Source organism: Varroa destructor, unplaced genomic scaffold (assembly GCF_002443255.2).
Source record: "Varroa destructor unplaced genomic scaffold, Vdes_3.0 BEIS01000004.1, whole genome shotgun sequence".
NCBI lineage: Eukaryota > Metazoa > Arthropoda > Arachnida > Mesostigmata > Varroidae > Varroa > Varroa destructor.
In genome coordinates, this window is record NW_019211457.1 from 32337466 (window position 1) to 32357155 (window position 19690).

The 19690-nt window shown below is 42.7% G+C and overlaps 1 protein-coding gene across 4 annotated transcripts in view; it reads left to right on the forward strand.

Moving 5' to 3' along the window:
• The first annotated feature begins 2357 nt into the window (after positions 1-2357).
• Positions 2358-19690, forward strand: part of unc79 (UNC-79 domain-containing protein) — a 28383-nt gene continuing 11050 nt past the window's right edge. For 2 of the 4 annotated variants that reach the window (XM_022802392.2, XM_022802394.2), the window contains exons 1-23: positions 2368-4885; positions 6169-6289; positions 6690-6850; positions 7148-7318; positions 7616-8025; positions 8363-8530; positions 8818-9026; positions 9145-9296; positions 9618-9964; positions 10280-10492; positions 10934-11494; positions 11676-11972; positions 12324-12628; positions 12790-12947; positions 13475-13644; positions 14067-14280; positions 14583-14765; positions 15329-15475; positions 15690-15778; positions 16131-16538; positions 17034-17175; positions 17378-18153; positions 18761-19605. In XM_022802392.2, coding sequence (XP_022658127.1) covers positions 4864-4885; positions 6169-6289; positions 6690-6850; positions 7148-7318; positions 7616-8025; positions 8363-8530; positions 8818-9026; positions 9145-9296; positions 9618-9964; positions 10280-10492; positions 10934-11494; positions 11676-11972; positions 12324-12628; positions 12790-12947; positions 13475-13644; positions 14067-14280; positions 14583-14765; positions 15329-15475; positions 15690-15778; positions 16131-16538; positions 17034-17175; positions 17378-18153; positions 18761-19605 — 6269 coding nt within the window. In that variant the 5' untranslated portion in view covers positions 2368-4863. Of the gene's footprint in view, positions 4886-6168; positions 6290-6689; positions 6851-7147; positions 7319-7615; positions 8026-8362; positions 8531-8817; positions 9027-9144; positions 9297-9617; positions 9965-10279; positions 10493-10933; positions 11495-11675; positions 11973-12323; positions 12629-12789; positions 12948-13474; positions 13645-14066; positions 14281-14582; positions 14766-15328; positions 15476-15689; positions 15779-16130; positions 16539-17033; positions 17176-17377; positions 18154-18760; positions 19606-19690 lie in introns of all 4 variants that reach the window. The other 2 variants (XR_015325931.1, XM_022802393.2) reach the window with 2 other exon arrangements.

Sequence of the window (19690 nt, forward strand, 5' to 3'; positions counted from 1 at the left end):
GTCTATATACAAATAATCGCATCTCCTCGAACAAGCGATCGAAGGCGAGCATCTCGCGTAGCTAATTCAACTCTAGGTAACTATTATTATATAGAGAAACAAGAACCACATCTATATGGAGAGTTTGTATCCTGTGTGGCCGTTTTACTGCTGAAACTATCGTTTTCTAGCGAAGAACCCTCTTATGAGATATGTGTCTCCGTTAACAATAATACTACGCAGACAAGGGAATGGAGGCAACGCTTTCCCGTATGCAAGGAGCCGTGTGCCACGACCTGATTTTCGATATGGACCCCATTTAATTTGATGTGTTTCAGCTTAGTCGGCAGACACGTTACCACTGTGCAACTATGAAAACAACACACGACGCAAACACGATTTGTCGGCCCACAATTTTACTATGGTCTTGTGAAGTTTTTCTGTTACCGTGAAAAGCAGACGCAAGTAGCTTTACTAATTAGAAGTTGAATGCTATTTGTTTCCTTCCTCTGAGTATTCGCAGAATCAAAATTATAACACTTTATTTTTGAAGAACTTGAAAACTGTTGTTGTTGTTGAAAAACTACTGTTTTTTTTTTACATAATTTTAGTGTATAAAAATGGCTATAAAACTACCATAATTGGTACTCACTCCACCCATGAGAAATTTCTATTTTTCAAAGAAACACTTCGTTTGATAGCGATTTTCATTATTGCGGTATGTCGTTACAGTCGCAACTCAAAAGGAAATAGTACTTCTTTTGAGAATTAATTATAATAAAAATATAAATATAGCCGCAATCAAAGGGAATTGCAGGCTTTTAATTTTAATCAAAATGTCGTAATTCTTATAATTTTACAAAACGAATAGATTTAAAATATGTGCAAAAAATAAGCAAGCAATAAATACTGAAATGTGTTTCAGATACGGTCAAAATATTTTAGAATTTCCATTTAATAATAATGCGTTTACTTTAATAATGTCAATCGCTCGTTCTTAACTATAGTTTTAAGTTAGCCTTTTTTTGAATATACGTTTTGTTCGACGACTGGTCAGTGTTTATAATTTTCCACCAGAAGCGTTGTATTTTGCTAAAGAGGGACACGCCACCTAATATATCGCGACGTAATAAGCGAGGAATAAATCAACGGCACGCTGGAACTGCCACGGCACAGACATCTAGATCTGCTGGTTGTCTTTCTCCAGTGGCCGCCTCGCTCAGAATTACCGTTCGAGATTCGTGGTCGATCTACCTTCAACGGATACGTTTGCTCTCGACTTGATGTTCCTTAAATATATATACGACGATAATGGCACCACAAAACTAATCTTCTATCACAGTCTAAGTCTTGATAAACGTCCAGAGAAAATTCAGGAGGGTCCAGGGAGAATTACGTCATGAAAAATGTGAGAGTTGATGTGTTGAGTGCTTTTCCTGTGATTTCCTATGATTGTTTGTTTATGATGTTTAAGTACGACTAGGTCACCTTTTGAAAATAAATGCTACGTCCTAAAAGTTGTGAACTCAGAGTACATAATATTGTTTGGGAGCCAGGTGTTCTCTCTTGTTGGTATCTCAATGCTGGATGATCCACGTGTGCAGCTGTATATTGCAATGGCTGAAAGTCCCAACTGCCATTCCTGTACATGAAACATGAAATAGATCAAGCATGCGGATTGCAATTCAAACCAGTGACAACAACGATACCCTTTCATCCTGCGTCGTGCTGGCAATAACACGCGCTCCTGTTCTCTGTTGCCAAAACAAAAATTATAAATAATCTGTTACAAATGTTGTTTTTCAATTAGAAGCTTAAAGCACCATGACGTCAATAGCTTAAAGAGAGATTCGATATACTCGCATGAAACTCAAAGCTCCTCTGTATATATACATACATATAACGCCGTCACTATTTGAATAAAGTGTCGCTTGACTTGCACCGCTCTTTATAATCATTTTCTACGAAATTCATTATTGGAAAAAGACAAGGGTTGCGACTAAGTTTCCCATCATGCACGTAGCCGCAGTCCAGCTTGTCTGTTAGTTTATGATAGCTCCAGCCATCAACAGATTACTGCATATAATTGGAATTTCGTCTCGACTTCAGAGACATATTTTATACCGAATGAAATCGTGATGATCAAGCAAATCCACCATCCTTCTTTTCCCACATCCGCCTTCTGGCTTTGTTTCCCTTAATGTTCTCAGATATTTCCGCACTTCTCGGGCTTGTTATCCCTGGGTGCCGTTCTCGCACGCCTAATGCGTCACATCCTCCCGTTGCCGTATTTTTACGGACGAACCAATACCCTTTCCCAGATTGGCTTCCGTTTCGCTCCTCTGCCTCTCTTGTAGACTCGTGCTGGGCCACTGCAGTTGGGGCCTGGTGCACTCAGCCGAGATCTTAGGCGGCTTGCGCCTATTTCGGCCTAAACCATTCGAGAGTCTCACGACTGTCCTAGGCTTTTCCCTCTCTGGCGCAGGCCTTCTCGGGCCTTCGAGTTTCGTCTGCACCATCCCGACCCTTTCCCTCGATGTGAACGTTTTTCTCGACCTCCTCCTGTGTTTGTTCGTTATTCCCCATCGTCGGGACTCAACAAGAAAATGGCTCCCTTCGGATCTCTTGACCCGACGCTGATCACGCCAGTTCTACTATTATCATGATGTTACAAGTCAACGTGTTGAAGCCGCCGAAAATCTGATAGTCCGTTAGTCGAGCCTGTCTCAGAAGTAGCACACTAGGAGAACTCGAAGAGAAGCAAGTTTGGTATAGATAGTTATTGTACCAACGCGTTCATTTATGAATGTTAATCGGTAACTAGAGTCAAGCAACCTTAGTGTTGCCACCACTCGCAGTGTATCTAGGACTTCGATAGAAAGTGCCCACAGAATCCGACCTTAGGACCAAGCTTAGAAGGTCGTTTGAGCGCATCACTCGTTTTATTGCGGTCACAGCATAACACGCACCAATCGAACCCTTGACGACTTATTGCCAAGTTATTCTTTTCACTAAACCCACGTGACGACTTTCCTCGTATTCGCTGTAAAATATGGAACGATCAAGAATGCCGGAAGGAACATGATAAGGATACAAAGCGAGGATACCTGTAACAGCTTTATGCAGGAGGTCAAAATAGCACCAGCAGAAGAAATCCAAAGTGAAAAATCATTGCTCAAGTAACGTCAATCAACACCATGGGGTAGGGATCCGAGGGCCAAAGAGTGATATCAAACGCGATGGATAAGTGATTCCGAAACGGCCCGTAGATTCTAGCATTAGGACCTTAGCACACATTAGAACGAAAGCGAGACAAAAGTAATGAAACTAGCAAGCAAAGGCAGGTGAATACGCAGCGTTTGCCTGTTTTTTCTTGCTTGTCAACCACAGCTAGACCTGAAGCAACGGAAGAGAAAAAAAAACTTGACTTACAAACAACTGGATGACCTCAACGATAACAGCCTGCATAGTACAGTACGATAACCGCATTTCGTAACATATTGTAACGCTGAACAAGAAACTTCACACAGTTATACCAGTATGATGAAAACTATGCTATAAATGCGTATGCCCACTATGCTATATTGTGCCTACTTAACGGATCTTCGAATGGTAGAATCAAATCCCAATTCTCGTTCTATCACTAATACGAGCACCAGAACTCACAAATAATAATTAAGTTCACAAACTTGCTAGTTGTCCATGTTCACCTACTCGCGTTGATTCTTGATACAGGCTTTGTTCAAACGTGTAGGAGAAGGAAGGTTAGTCGGAAGTAAACGCGCGGGAGGTCGCTCGCGCCAACGATTCCTGTCGTGTTCCTGTCGTACCGTGTGTGTTTGTATAGAGTCGACGAGAGGATTAACCTTACGCAAATAGGCACGAATAACGTACTTGCCAAGCTCTTGCCTGCAGAGACGAGATCCTACCAGTACATTTACGAAGAGTACCATGCAGTGAGGTTCATCGCACAGATGAGCTGATTTACTGTAGAGACGGACAAAAAAAGGGAACGAAGGTTCGCGAACCCGGCGGTGTGTCCCTCCAACCCTGCCGGAAATTATAATTAATTTTAGAGTGGCTTCTTTTACTCTTACCATTTCTACGGCCTGTTATGCAGATATAACATGAAAACATCGTAGTTTAAGCTTCAACGTCGCATTGTATTCGATCACCTCGTCTAGAGCGTTGTTGCTTGTTAATTGTAGGTCTATTCCCACTATCTGTCTTTAACACTCTCGCTTTCGACCAGTAGGAGCCTAAGTCGATCAGGTACAAACAACGGGAAACGCAAACGGAAGCGACTTCTTACGAGATGTCATCGAGCGACCAAAAAGCCGAAAAGAAACCGGTGATACAAAAATCAGTTAAGATAAACAATAGTCTTTTTTTCATCAGAGTGAAGGCCCCTATTCAGTCTAAAAATCAGTAACAGAAAGCATACATTCTTCAGTAATCTAACGTACTTACAGCTTCGTGGAGGATAGAGAATCGACTTGTTTTGAAAAACAGCGTATGAAGCATTGCCTCTAATCGGGCAGTCCGAAAAGATCTCAATCACACATGACATTTAATACGGCTCGAGCAGAAGTAACCCTGCAATCTATCATCCTCAACGAGTGATTAACAAAAAAATCTATATATGTTAATCCATTGTACGGGACATCGAACAAATAACGACGACGAGGAAAAAGAAGAAACGACTGACCCATTAAACGAAAGATCTTACCGAAGTCAGGTGTATGTAGCAGCGTCAAGCTAAGATTGTGAGCGTTTCGTGGATATAAAACCGAGTCATTCGGAGAAACCTCTACAAAGACCAACGCGTACTGTATGATACTTCGACGGCAATAATACCATTAGCAACACTGTGTAGTAATAAAAATGGGAACCCGTGCGGCGGCTTGTGAGTATCATATATAGTAATAATACTAATAGTAATAGTGTCCAACGGAAAGTATTTATCTAGTCCTAGATCTGGCTCAAAAGTAATAGCACAGATAAAGGAAAAACCGTCTTAAACCGGTATATGTGGGGTTTGTACAATATCTCTACTATACGCCAGCCAATGACCGGCATATTATTTTGATTCAATAGTAGAGCACGAACAATTTTAAAAGATTAATGATTATCCTTTAGTGGTTACTTGCGTTATATTTGACGTCAGGAAAAGCTTGCGTGTACGCTTGAAACAAAGGCCAGAGTCTCGCTTCCTCTGCCAGTCACCTACTGGAAACTATAACGGAGAAGCCGAATGCGATCTTATAACGACTAACGGCACAACAAGCAGCTTTAGAAACGAGAATAAACAACGGCCAAAAATGGCACGGAACTTAGCTACTCGTGGGGGTTATTCTGTTGAAATTTACCTATTCATATTTTGGTCGGAAAATGCATAATAGCAGGCCCATAAATATGCGTCATGCATAGAGATAAACAGGACTGACAAAGATCCTAGGGGACGTCCCTGTATTTAGATATTTCCATGTCTTGTTAGGTTATTTTTTTCACGGCTAGATACGATGCGATGACACCCTGTGCAGCATCTACTTATAATTGATTCTGGGAAATGCCGATACCAAACGAGGTCATTATGTGGACGGTTCAAGCATTGCACGTTAAGGGCGGACAAAGTATGTGGAGAAAGACATAAATGAATACAGAACATTATCTAACTGGTTATTATAGTGGAAAAAATGTGGACAACACAGCAAACACTGTGTTTTTGGGTATTGCTGAGTGCAGACACTGTTATTCTAAACATTCATGGAAACCGATGAAAGCAATCACAAACATGATAAAGGCATTTACTTGTGTATACGCTACCTAATTTACGTATAGGTCTATTCAAATACTTTATTGTTAGTTGCAAATATGTTTATGTCAGATGAACAAAGAAGATAGATAGCTTAGATCCATTTTTTTGTACGGGACTAAGTCGTACATATATAAACAAGGTCTTGTCATTGAACCTAACAAGTCGTGCCGTACCAATATGCCTAATAATGTATATAATAGACACGTATTTACGACAACACATTGTCGAAGTGCCTTGGTAAGAAATTAGTCGAAGATCTTGCTAAGACGAAAAGAACCATTGAATTACTAAACACGACAATCAGGCTTCGTCGTCAGTTAACAGGCATAGAACTTTTCCCGTCTTTTTTCCTGTTACACTTTGACATACAGTTACAGCGAAGGTCAAAAACTTAACGGAGTTCCATTCGCGTATCATGTACGGGCCGCCACCCTTACCATCCGGAGTTGACGTCTCCAACACACTCAAATACTTTTCGCTCACACTTCTTAGGTTAGTATACGGTCGAACAGTATCGAAGGCGACATACATCGTGTTAATTCATTTAAGAGCGTTACCTCTGGAACTGGTTTGGCATTGCATGAGAACGCATCCTTGTATTTAGTAATGATTAGGATGAAAATGGTCATCATGGAATTTCTCTCTAAAGTATACTATTTAATTATAGCTGTAAATTTTTTAGAGGTATTTGTCTGGATCTCGTTTCTCTCGCTCACATCCAGGTGTTTGCCGCTATACCATGAGACTTGAGCTAGCATTCTTGTTTAGCTACATGGAACCCACTGAAGACACATCCCGCTCTTGCTGGTCCTAAGTCCATACTTGTTTCGATAAACTACTTCGGCACAATTACATTTATATTACCTACCGATCTACTGTCTTTTGCCTGCAGCGTGCTCAAGGATGTACCTACGATTCCCCTGGAGATGCTGCGTTCAACCGAGAAGGATCACGCACGTATCAGCCTCTTCCCCAGCCTCGACTATAAGGCCCTGTATCAGGTGCTCGTTCACCTACTCGACTGTGTGCCTATGACTACATGTGGAGCACACTGTGAGTCGTCAAATCGATAAGCGTTATATAGGATATCTGCCATTAATAACAAACAGGCAAATACCGATCGATTTGGCACAATTATCTTGGAACGACAGTTATTATACGTTTTGAAAAAAAGACATATAGAGTTCCCATTAATTCTACCTTCTTTATTTAACAACACATGTTGTGTAGTATATGTCGATCGCGAAACTTCTACCAGCGACTCCCGGCTTTTTCAACCACGGGCACATTAACTATTATCATGAATTTTACGATGTTCACTCTGGTACCTTTGTCTTTTTCCTGTTGCAGTATTGGGACAGACGATCCTCAATACGATGGCATGCCTAGTACCATTTCTCGAGCACGAATATATGGATACATTGGGCTATATCGTTGCGTCTGCTTTGGCCCACTTTCCGACCAGTCTTCACAAAGATATTGTCGATCTGCTCTGCAATCACCTGCTGCCTGTTACGATCAGTAAGCGATTATCTATCGACCACTCATATGAAATACATTTTGCAGACGTGAACCGTACCCTGCCTTCTTAGTACATAATGCGTATTTCTTCTGAAGTGATTACGCAACTATTGTAATTTATCTCCTGTAATTTTAGCTAAATATACTGACTACAATCTTATAAACGAACTAGAACAAGTATAGGAAATTCGTCTCACATACAATAACAGGGAATGCGAGCCGACGTCCTAAATTTGCTCTGCTATATTTTTCCCTATCTTACTTAATTTTTCTGCTCGATTTTCGTTCTTTTTCTAGCAAATAACTCAGTGGGTAGTGGGAGCGAGCCGGAGGTGCCCGACTATGCCAATTTGTCGGTGGCCAGCATCATCATGTTGGTATTTCAGTACACCGATCAGATGGCTCATCAGGCCCAGCTGCTCGAATGTCTTCTTTCGTTGAAACGGGACATAGTCAAGGACCTGCTGTGCGTGATCGCGCACGGTACAGCTAAGGCGCGCCATCCAGCCGTCGAAATGCTCTTCCACTACTGGCCAACGCTGAATCCTACGCTAAGGGACAAGAAATTCGCTCCGCCACCCGGCCTAGCAGGTGGAACGGCGAGCGGCTCAGGCGGAGCCGCGGGGAGCGGAATCCAATGGAAGGCACAACAGTGTCAGATGGAAAATTGCATAGGGGCGGCCACCGGGAATAATCAAGCTATAAAGGTACGGCAATGAAAGAGATGACGACGATGATGACCCTTTAGTTAAAGGTTAAAAGGCAACACATATAATAATAAACCTGATTATTGAAAAATGTTTACTATTTCCAACATTTGTGAGGAACTCGATGGGTAAGAACGAAATAATAACGGTAGATGCTAAATATCGGGTAGTTAACTGATGATAGCATAATCTTTTGAAATATGCACTATAATCTAGTTTGGACCATGATGACAGTTTCTTACAAGGAGTTTTTACAAACTCCAAATGCATTTACATGCATTTGTGCAGATTCATACTTCTTCTTACATCGAATGTCCTTTTTACATTTTGTTTGCAGATCTGTCTTGATCATTCGGTATCAATTTCGTCCGGTGAGCGACCTCCTCCACTGCATGTATGCCAAGCGTGCTCCGACCAGATCCGTGGAGAGCACGCCAATGCCAACTCGTTTCTCCAGCCGTGCTTGCTTCCGCTTAACGAGATCTCGCTTCAATGCGAAAACAAGGTCAGCCAGAAACAGAACTTCATAAACACACGTCTAGAGGATAACAGCTACTTGCTTTTTTGTTTCAAATCAAAGTCCACTTTAAAAACAGCTTCATTCATCAGTGAAATTACAATTAAGAGAAACGAGTTGTCTATTCAGATTATCGCTTCTGAACAACTGTTTTATAAAAAATTCAAGTCGGTTGCTGCCTACAAGGCTTGTGATTATCGGCGATAAAATACAAATTGTTAATCCGCACAAAGAAATCTGGTAATCATTGTAACCCTTTTTATCACGCGCTACAGAACTGCGTTTCCAAAGACAAGACAGCGACAAGTACGTGCTTCTCAACGGAGTGCGCCTCGCAAAATGGCAACCGGCCACAACGTCTCTGTGGGCCATGCACCCACATTCGACATCCGGTCGGCCATGGCCATATCGTGCATCGTAACTTGCCCAGTCCCTGGGCCATGGATACCGAAACACAAATGTTCTTCGTTGAGGCTGTTGTCAGGTTTGTCAAGTGTTCCAATCAAAGGTGAAACATACTTATTGCATAGTACTATTTGCCACTCGTCATTACATATATACATTCTGCTGATCGATTTGGCGTTTTCATCTCTTTTCATCAGTTTGTTGAAAGAAGCACAGCCAAGCACTGAAAAAGGCTCAAAGGATTCGACAACGGTCGACAGACGAGCGGGTGTTACTCTACAGAGTAACGAAGGTGAAGAAAGTTCTGAGCGTTTAGCCCAGGAGGAAAGACAGCTGCTTAGTAGATATGGTACGTATATATATATATATATATATACGTGAGACAGCTTTTTAAGGATGCTTTCCTTAAAAAATTTCTCTCAAATACATGACCGTGTTTTCAAATATTAGCCGTTAGTATTGCATTACCTGATGCACTCTAGTGACGTACCATATCATATACAACGTACCATATTAATAGTGTTTTGGGAAGCCAATATTCCATACAACAATTTTCACAAATCGAATAAAATTGATGTCGTTACCATATAAGACCTTGGATAATCAGGTTCTGAATATCACTAACATTTCTATAAACCTACAATCTGTTCTGTACCGTTTTTCTGAATAGGCATCTGGTTACTCGTCGGCCTGTGTACCCCAGACGAGAAAACACCTCCCGACACGCTAGGGCGTTTATTGGGAATGCTCTTCCAGTGGTTCCATTACACAGCTTGTTTGCCTGACGATCAGACAGGCAACTCACTCGAACGTCTAAAAACCGAGTACATCAATGGCTGGTTGATGGACATTGTGCGCACACATTTCGATGTATTTGTCTCATGTTTGCTACCGCATCCTGCTGAATATGCGCAAGTTGGTGGCCATTGGGATGTGTGGCCCTCGCAGACGGAGCACATTAAAGAAGGCTTCCGTACACTCCTATGCCTTGTGCCTTATGATATCATTAACAGACAGGTAGACGCACGTATATAAGTAAAGGCAGAGAAAGCCATAATGGAATAGGTTTGGTCGCTTGGTCGGCTTAAGTGCTAGGTGATTTGATAAAAATGCAGATTTTAGGACTGGCGAAAATCTATTATAAATGATGTAGTTAGAATAGAAATAATTTTACTTCTAATGAACAAAGCGTTACTGTTTTAAACAAAGTATAATTCAGTGTGTGTAATCTTCCAAAAAAATCTAATTTAAAAGTTTCTTTCGCTCTAATATGATTTATATACAGCTTTAGTTGTCCTAAAAGCTGATTACTCGATTTGGGATGGATAACAGGTGTGGGAATTTATCATGCCGTACTGGATGGAGGCATTTCGTTTCGAAATTCCCGAAGCGGAGCTCGCAGAGCTGAAAATCTTGCTCAGTAAAGTTCTCGATCCGGATCTCAGCCCGCTCGGTTTTGAGATCAAACAAATGTACAGCTTTCTTACGCAGCGTTTTGATTGTACCTCTGCCCGGGTGCAAGAGCAAGCCTTATTCTGGCTGCAGGTTCGTCTTTTATTATTTCTAATTCAATACATTAAAATGGTTCCGTGTTAGATTTCGATGACAAAGTAAATACTTCTTCAACTGTGTGGTAAGCTATAACGAGAATAATCTGGTTAAAGGTTTTCAATTTGTTACTATCCCCAGCTTGCTTCAGATAGCTGACCCTAAAGTACGAAACAAAGCGTGTCTACGCTTGGTTTTGAACCTAGGCCACCTCACGTCTTCTTTATTTTGGTAGACAAACGCGTCACAATTGCAACGACACAAAAGCAGATATCTGTTTTCACCACAGTCTGACAATCTTCCTACAATACAAAAAGCCCTACCATTATTTTATATTATACTTTGGGCAGCTGTGTGTTGAAATCAGTACATTTCACATATGAATGGCATTCATTACTCACAGATCATATACATTTTCTTATTGTGCTTCAATTTTAGATTATCACCCAGCTAGAAGTGCCTGTCCCCTTAAGCCTTCTATTCTCGATGTTCAAACAAGGGGTGGAATCATCAAAGAAGAACCACGAGGAAGTCGTGTCAGGTTCCCACGCGGACGCTGCAAACCAACGGACACCAAAGTTCCATCCGGTACGCCAGGACACAACGGGAACGATGCTATCCTCCCTGGGCCTCGACGGTTTACCGTCGTCCTGTTTCCCACAGGAACTCGCCCAGGAAGAAAAGCCCGATGGCGAAGTTGAGATCAGTTGTCATATTCTTATGTTAGATATACTCATTAAGCAACTTGAGCTGCAGGAGATCAACAACCATAAAGGGTTAAACACGAAAGAGAGTAAAGAAATGCAGAAGCTCATCCGAGAAATGCTCACTTGTGAATGGGTCCGCGCGCACAACTGTACTCCGCACACTACCGAAGAAACAGGCTCTCAGGTGTTGGACCTTGGCTGTGTCAACTGCGAGCTAAACTCTATTTGGTTCCAACTTGCGTTGTCCATCTGCGAGTTCATTTGCCCCGTTATGGAGGTCGCGATGGCCGATGTAAGTCAAACGACTAATAGACCGCATACGACAAAATACCCGTTCACTGATATTCAGTATCTTTTTTCGCGTCTTCCGTTACATTTTAGTAAACTCTTGTTAGATGATAATGTCACACATATTAAGTCTATCGATACCTTGAACGAATAGATATCTCTACAATATTGTACAATCATTTCAGATACCTGGGGATCACACCTCAATACCTCGAACCCCTAAAGAGCACCACGCGTCATCGGGTTTTGGTTCGGAAAGGCACCGATCGATGACGAAAAAGGAAAAAGATAGTGATTTTGTGGCGATCAATATTGAAGACCAACAGATCACCAGTGGCCTTTCAGTAGCCGGTGCCAAAGTGCACACTGCCCAAGTAACAGATGTCTCTGGCGAAACCGTTGCGGCCTTGCCACAGGAACAAGTAATGCAGGCTATCGCAACAGCTGTCACTCTTACAGAAGACGACGTTCCCGAAGCCAAGGTATAAGGATCTAGCCTTTATTGCGATTTCATGCCAATAAGATACCCTTTCTTCGTGAAGTTGGCCGTTGTGAAAAACCTCGGCTTTACTAAGCATGAGTGCCATACACGGAATGCGTGTGTTTTGTAGTGTAATTTATGGACATCCGTGTTAAATGCATATTTTATAATACTCACTTTGTAATATGGCTGAGTTCTATACGGGGTTTGTTCTGCCAACGACCTGTACGTCGCTACAACACACGTGTGACTAAGCAAACAAACAATATTTCATAATTCATCATGATCGTTTGATAAAATAGCGCCACATCCATGAACAAATTTGTTTTCTTTCGACTGGTCCATGTATTAGGTTACCGTGGCTGCGGCCATGTTGTTAGACGAAAACGACAAACAGGTTCCCGTGCAGGAGGACAGCGAAGGCTTCTGGGTGACCAGTCAAGGAAAGTTTAAGATCAATCTCGAAGAACTGCCACCTCATCTTTCGCTTGTGTACCACCTTCTTCTAGAGATGACACGCCAGTCAAACACCGATGTGCTCTATCATTTACTGCACTGCCTGAAATTGTTATGCCTGCATGCCGAAGTACTCAATAAGGCTGCCCACGACCATCGGGGTTTCCTATTATGGTGTCAAGAAAATCTCTTAGTTGTCAAGTAAGTGTCCAGTAACGTCACATGGTACCCAGTCGCGGCTTTCCTCGGGCCATACTTTAGACGGGAAGATGCGACGAGATGGGCATTTTGAGTCGTATACTTAGTAGCAATCCGTGTTCTAGTAGATACTAAACTTTCTTACCGTTATATCGGTGTTACAGTTTATGGAAGCTGCTACAGGCGGAATGCTCACAGATCGCACGCTTATGCGTTCCTCTGCTATTACATTGTGTCACCCTGCCATCGGGGATAGATCAGTTTTGGCGCTGTGTTGAAAAGGACTTTCATTCGGAATCCTGGTTAGATAGGTTCTCTGCTGGTAAGTAACCCCACTTGTAGCCACTCTAATCATCATAGCTTACATCGTACCACTTTTTCCATTTGCCACTAACTCACTAACTCTTTTTGTTCACTTATCCAGATCGATTTTTTCTATAATTAAATGTACCTTTCCAAGTGCATAAAGTTCGACGGCAATATAGTGATTAAGTATGTAAACTTGTAAAAAAAATACATTGAGATTTGTCAGTGACAATTCCACGACGTAAATGACTTTTCCACGACCTCCGTTCGTTCTAATTTCTTATCTGTATTTGTATGTACCTCATGTTTCTATTCGAAGTTTTTTAGCCACTACTGGCAAGTGCTGGCAGAGATGCTTTCCAGAGAACAATAGTTGAAGGGAACAATACAAGAAAGCTATGTAACTTAATTTGTTAGGCACACAAATAATAATAATCCTTTATTTTCGCTTTGCCATAAGCCGTCAAATAATAATTGTAGCTATAGATACCATTGTATAAAGAAACAGAGAATTATTATCGTACCTGTTCTGCGTCATTTCAGTGGAAAAAGTGACAATGATCGGACATTTCATGGAGCCGGCTACGGTGCGCAACAGTCCTCTATTGCAATCCTCGCTGGCAAATGCTTTTTGCTATCTGTGTCATTGCATGGATGATATCAATTCGGCCGTCGCCCAACGGGCGCTGCTTTGCCTGGACACAATAAAAACGGTAGAACTTACGAAAATATACCTATCTATCTATCTATCTATGTATGAATAATAGAAATTCGAAAACGCATATACAGGCCATGTTGGTAGATCTTAGAAACAATTCCTTATTCGTGGGGGTACTACACTCACTCCCGTACGAGTAATGATATCCCCCAAATCTCGTGGACAATTCAGAACTTAAGAAAAGTAAGCTCGAAGGAAACGTTAACCACCCTCGTAGCTCTTTTGTTTTTTCTATACATGACTACAGTATTGATGAGACGCGGCTATCCGTCTCGAAGCAAACTCAACATATGACTGTTACCATCTGTAACATAAGATATAAGTTCCTCCTGGATTGACTCTCCAATGAACCGACGGATAAATATGTTTGGTTTTGTATCGATATTCGTTATAAATAGGTTGTACCTGTCGTTTTAGGTGTCGTTAAAGTTATTTATCTGGTGCTTAGAAGCCCAGTTCGATACTGTGGTCGTAGACCGACCGATGATCCTGCAGACAATTTTCCAGTTGTCAAGCCATTTTTCGGAGCGACGATTCCTCTCTTGGGATTTCTTTTTGAACCGTTTTGACGCATTATTCATGGAAGCCCAGATACTAATGGAACGAAATGGAGAGATCGCATACACCCGAGGTAAGTATTGGCTGACTAATAAGCATACACGAAATCGTATATGCTTGAAGGCGTAGTTGAGGTGGCAGCTCAGCCCGACTTTTTTTTACTGAACGATAACAATAGAATAATGGTTGGCCGAACTAACTTTAACGGTACTGCTTAGCTGCAGACGATAACGTACATGAATTTCGCTCGCACTGATATCTAAATGACATGACCCTTTTTTCCATTAATTCTATTGTTCCTCCACATGCTGCGCAACCATCCCTATTTCGTGACAATCCCGCGGGTCTGCTATCTTCTTGGTCCTCTTATCCCAGATTTGAAGAACAGCAACAAGAACAGCGAAGTGTTTCAACGGAAGCTAACCCGAGCCCAGGAAGCTCTGTCGTTGAGTAGAACCAATAGAAGCTTAACGTCCAGCCTAGCGACCAAGTATCCCTATAAGCGGACTATGTCGGCGCCCGGTCTCCTGCGGGCATCGGATCCAAAGGGACAACATGGTAAAATAATATCACAATGTCCCTATTTCGCGGATGCACACGTAGATACAGAAACAACAATAAGCAAAGGAAGTACAACGCCAACGATCAATGCTTGCACCGCTTTTCTTTTACATTATATTTAAGAATTAAATCGAGACCATGCAGTGCACGGGCGCGTTTTTCACTAACACAAATCTTCCGTATGTTTAGCTCGCGGTTTTGATCTCTCAAATGCTGCACGACTTAGTTTCAATAAGTGAACCAGCGTTGCCAACCGTTTCAACTCAGGCGGTGTTCCGTACTACAAATATTTATTTTAATTAATTTATGGATCCCCTATAGTTGGAATATGCTTGTAACAAGTATTGTGTCGCACATGATTACCAACGAAGGGTTCACTCAGATTTCAAATAACAAACTGCTCATTTTAAAGGCAGGTACCGTTATAAGGTAGACTTCACTATCTTAGATATAGTATTTACAACACATACATAGCCCCCTGGGTCTTTTCCTATACTGTTTGCTCATCATTTTGCTTACATTATCGCTCTTAATAATGCTTCGTGGTTCTCGACCTTCAGATAAAGAGAAGATTCATAGCAGACAATGCTCGGCGCCAGTTTTGAAAAGAAAGAGCTCGCGCCTGTCAACAGGCCCAGCTGCGGGAATGGCGCTTGTAATGGCAGCTACCATCCCTACTCAACACTTTCCAAACAGCTTCTTCCAAGGTATGATATTACGCTATCGCAGCAAAGTAGGCTCCGACCGACATCGCGTATTGAGATGCCGCGAACTCAGCCAATGCAATGGAAGTTAAGGACAACGCGCAACTTTCTCTGGGGGTCATCGTATTTAGCATCCACAAATGTTAACAAATTTGGCTTAATTTCACGGATAGAATATAAATCTATTCTTATGTTTTCGTGTCTTCGGTGGGTGCAGGAGATCCCGGTCAGAAGGAGGCGGCTGAGGAGAAACATTTGCTTCAGGTGATGCAACGCACCCTGGAAAGCGATGATCTCAATGATCAGGTCGGTAGACGACAATATCCCCCTAGTGCTCATTAAAAATACCGTTTTTAAACTTTAATTCTCGACTAAGAGCAATAGAGTCTCGTACAATGCACTCACGCTGTATAAGTTGATTTGGACAGTAAAACAGATCTTGTGTAAATAACGTTGCCATACTTATGACATCATGAATAGCGAGAGAAGACCGCATGTTTAGAAAGGCTCTGTTAATTATAGGCTCCCTAACATTATTGAGTACGTATCGAGTGTTGAATTAGGTTCGATTCCTTCTACTGCATGCTGCTGATGCGTATGCGGTTTCATCCAGCAGATGCTTTCCTGCATCATATTATTTGCACTGGCTTCTTTTCAGGATACCCTTCATATGCTGGTATTTGTATTCCTAGAGTTTCTGTCCCGCCCAGACCCCTCACACCCAACGGAGGAGAAAAGTATGGCGCGCTCACATTCGATAGTTCTGGCCCACCTGAACATCCTCATGGGTTACAGCTTTCAGGAGCGTCATTTTATCATAGGACCACAAAGGCTCAGGGTTTCCCCCGTATTTAATGCATTCCTTTCACAGCTGGCCAAAGTGCTAGACCTGAATCATAAGATGGCCGGCGTTCTTATGCCAACCGTAATGCCCGTTTTACTCTATTGTCCAGCGCCGCAGAGGTCGTCTTTTAACACGGGCGCACATCCGCGTCATTCTCTCTGGCCGCTAGATTTTACTCAGAGACGCGCTTGGCTCACAACTGTACTCGTTATACTATACAAGGTAAGCGAGGGAACCGGTAGAAATTAGAAGACAGGGATGTAAATATAAGACGCATAATCTGTTTGCTCTAGTTTATAGTTAAATGATAAGGATTCAAGTTACTCGCCAAATAATATCTCAGTAGATAATCTCAATTACGGGCCTCTGTCTTTAAATGAGATAAGCACCAAAAACGCTAGCCTTATTTTTGTCTAATTCCTTTTTTCAAAAGATTAAATTATGTGTGTGGTCTCGTGAATTTTGTTATTTTAGTTGAAAGTATTTGCCGCTTATAAAAAAAAAAACTTCCTAAAACATGCGAATAGATCAACAGTTTTATGACGCTCTGTATGTCACTTGCTTTATATATTGAATTTCGGCTTGCGTGGTGTACGGAACGTCAGTTTCTTTTTCTTTTTTTTTTTTTAATAAACGGGCAGTGTAACGTAACTAAAATAGCAATTTTCACGTAGATCTACCTAAATGTATATGCGAATTGGCTTTTCACTATTTCAGTTCGACTACACAACGCAACCGTTGTCTCGTCAAGTGAAACATGTGATACACATTATTCTTAATACACTTCAGGCTCACAACCATCTCTGTAAAAACATTACAGACCCGTCTGTGTTCGAACCTGTCTCTTCGAGATCTAAAGGTATGTACATTCATGCAAAAACCACTTTGCCCACGCCATGATAAGCTCCAACGGTGAAGTACGATGGGAACCACTTAGTAACGAAAGAATCGTTCATGTTCCCATACACTGCTTACCTAGCTCTGCCTTAGATGCTGTAACTAGATTTACTGGGTTTATTACTTGCTTTTCTCTCTCTCTTGTGTTCCATACGGCTCGGCAGACATAATGACGAATGAACTCAACGCAGCGCCGTCAGGGGGCGATTTAAGCGGCGTTTTACAGAGCGAAGACGCTAACGGAGGACCAACAACCCAAAACGGGCAGGATCGCGAATCTGCGGGAACGCCCTCCGATCGACCTGATCGTATGTTAACGATATTCGGTTCAGCCGGAATAGTCGGTGGTGCTAGCCTTACAGCAGGATCATCTGACAGCCAAGCATCAACAACCGCCGCCTACGCCCATAAGCCACTCGCTAGACTAGACGCTCACGACCCTTCCAAACCTCACCCGCTACGCCTGGCCGGATCCCCCCTACTGATCACTAAAAGCGAACGGGATATAGACGAGCAGGTCGAGTTGGTCGAACAGGAACTCGAGGCTATACCTGAGTCACCGAACGGGCAGTCCAATGAGGGGTCAAATGAGGTAACGGACCTTGAGCTGCCGTTACCCGCTTCAGATCTGCTTGAACAGGCGGTCCTACGGGTCGTTAAGGACGCACCGCCTGGTAGTCTACAACTAACAATTACTGAGCCGGCCTCGCACGTCCATGAGAATGCCAACGTAAACGTCGCCAATGTCAAAGAGCTTCGGCTAAAGGAAACGGAAGATACGTCACTACAGTCCACAAGCACTGTGGGAATTAGTTGCCTTAGTATTACGGTCGATAGCACACGCCGATTAACAGCGACCGTTGAATCGAGGGATCAGCGAGGTGAGAGGGAGGGCCGAGATACGATAGCAGAAAAAAGTTTCTCGGAACCAATGGAAAAGGTATGTATACATCCTTTTCATACATTTCAATTGCGCTTGAGGAATGACTCGCGAGTTACGAATCTACCCAATGTGTCGTTGTTAACTAGAAATGAATTTAACTAGCTCCATTAGCACGGTCTAAAAAGTCGAAGTCCCCCGAGCCCATTTGACATGTTTACCCGTATAATGTATGTATGACATTATTGTCTGGGTAATGGAGGCGTTTGTTGATCGTTTATATTTGGTTATTGTTTGATTGATGGTTTTATAAAGCATTAAACGCTATAAAAAGGATCTTCTTTTTTATAAGGCTGTTGACGAGAGTGTGGAGTCTAGATTTCTTATTTGTTTTTCACCGAGATCAAAGAGCTGCCAAAAACCTCAGAGATATGGGAAATCTGTTGAGAACTAACATTAGAAGATAATTCGCTATGTTTAAAAATATAAAATGATCTCTGCTATTGATATCTCTTCGCTGTGTGTAAACTCTGCTAGAGATTTTTGTAATCGCTTAAAATAGTGATAACAGTAAACAAAAACGGGCATCACTTTGCATACAACCTACTGATATATTAGGTAGCTAGTCCTCACTCTCACGTTTGCTTCTGCCCTGTGCTTCAAACAGGTATTAGATGAACGAGATACAGCAAACCTTCTAAGCGGTCTAAGTTCCGCTGCAGTCACTATAGCCAGTCACCTGGCTGGTTCCGGCGTCGTCGCGGGTAAGAAACCTGTAACGGGAACCAGCCTAGAAATCGGCAGTAGCGACGAGAAATCTCTGCAGCAGATGCAAACCGATACGCAACAGCACAGCGTATCGCGGCTATCGCCGCCACAAGCGCGACAACAAATGCAAGAAGCCTTGCCGAAAACTTCTACTAATAGTAGTACTAGCTTCGTTACTTCACAGCCACTTGAAGCCCCGAAAGAACAGAGGGAGTTGAGGGACCGGGAGCCGTTTTGTGCCAAACGTTCGTTGGATGCTTTCCAAGCAGGCCATGGGACCGCTCTAGCCGAGAGCCTAAGTTTAGCTCATGGGCCAGCAGGGACAGCTACAGCAGCCGCGGCCATCGCAGTTGTAGCAAGGGTTAGTTCTGTCGCTGGCGCAGGCCCTGGTTATGGACCGGGTGCTGCTGGCGCTACGATCGCCGGAACATCAGCGATCAGCTATCGGGAAAAGGAGGTTGTATATAGGACACGGTCAGAGCAGGCCCCTGCCCCGCCGGGCAAGCCGATGCCGTCTTTGCCATGCGTAGAGCGACTTCTGCCAATAGGCGGCCCTCAACCTAGCGTAGGCAGTAAGGATAGATTCGATAGGTTTGATAGGGACACAAATAGTAGACAGGACCGAAGATTTCCCTTCGACCCTAGCATGCGGCTAACACAGATGCTCGCGTCAAGGGGGGCTGGCTCCAGTATAGAAATTCCTTCGCTAGAACGACTTCTGCCCGTCGGTCCTATGCCTACGAGGTGAGTTTACCGGCGTATTTAGTTGCAAGTGTGAAAGAGACAACTGATTACTGCTCGCAGAGTGGGGCAAAGAAGGAAGCGCTGA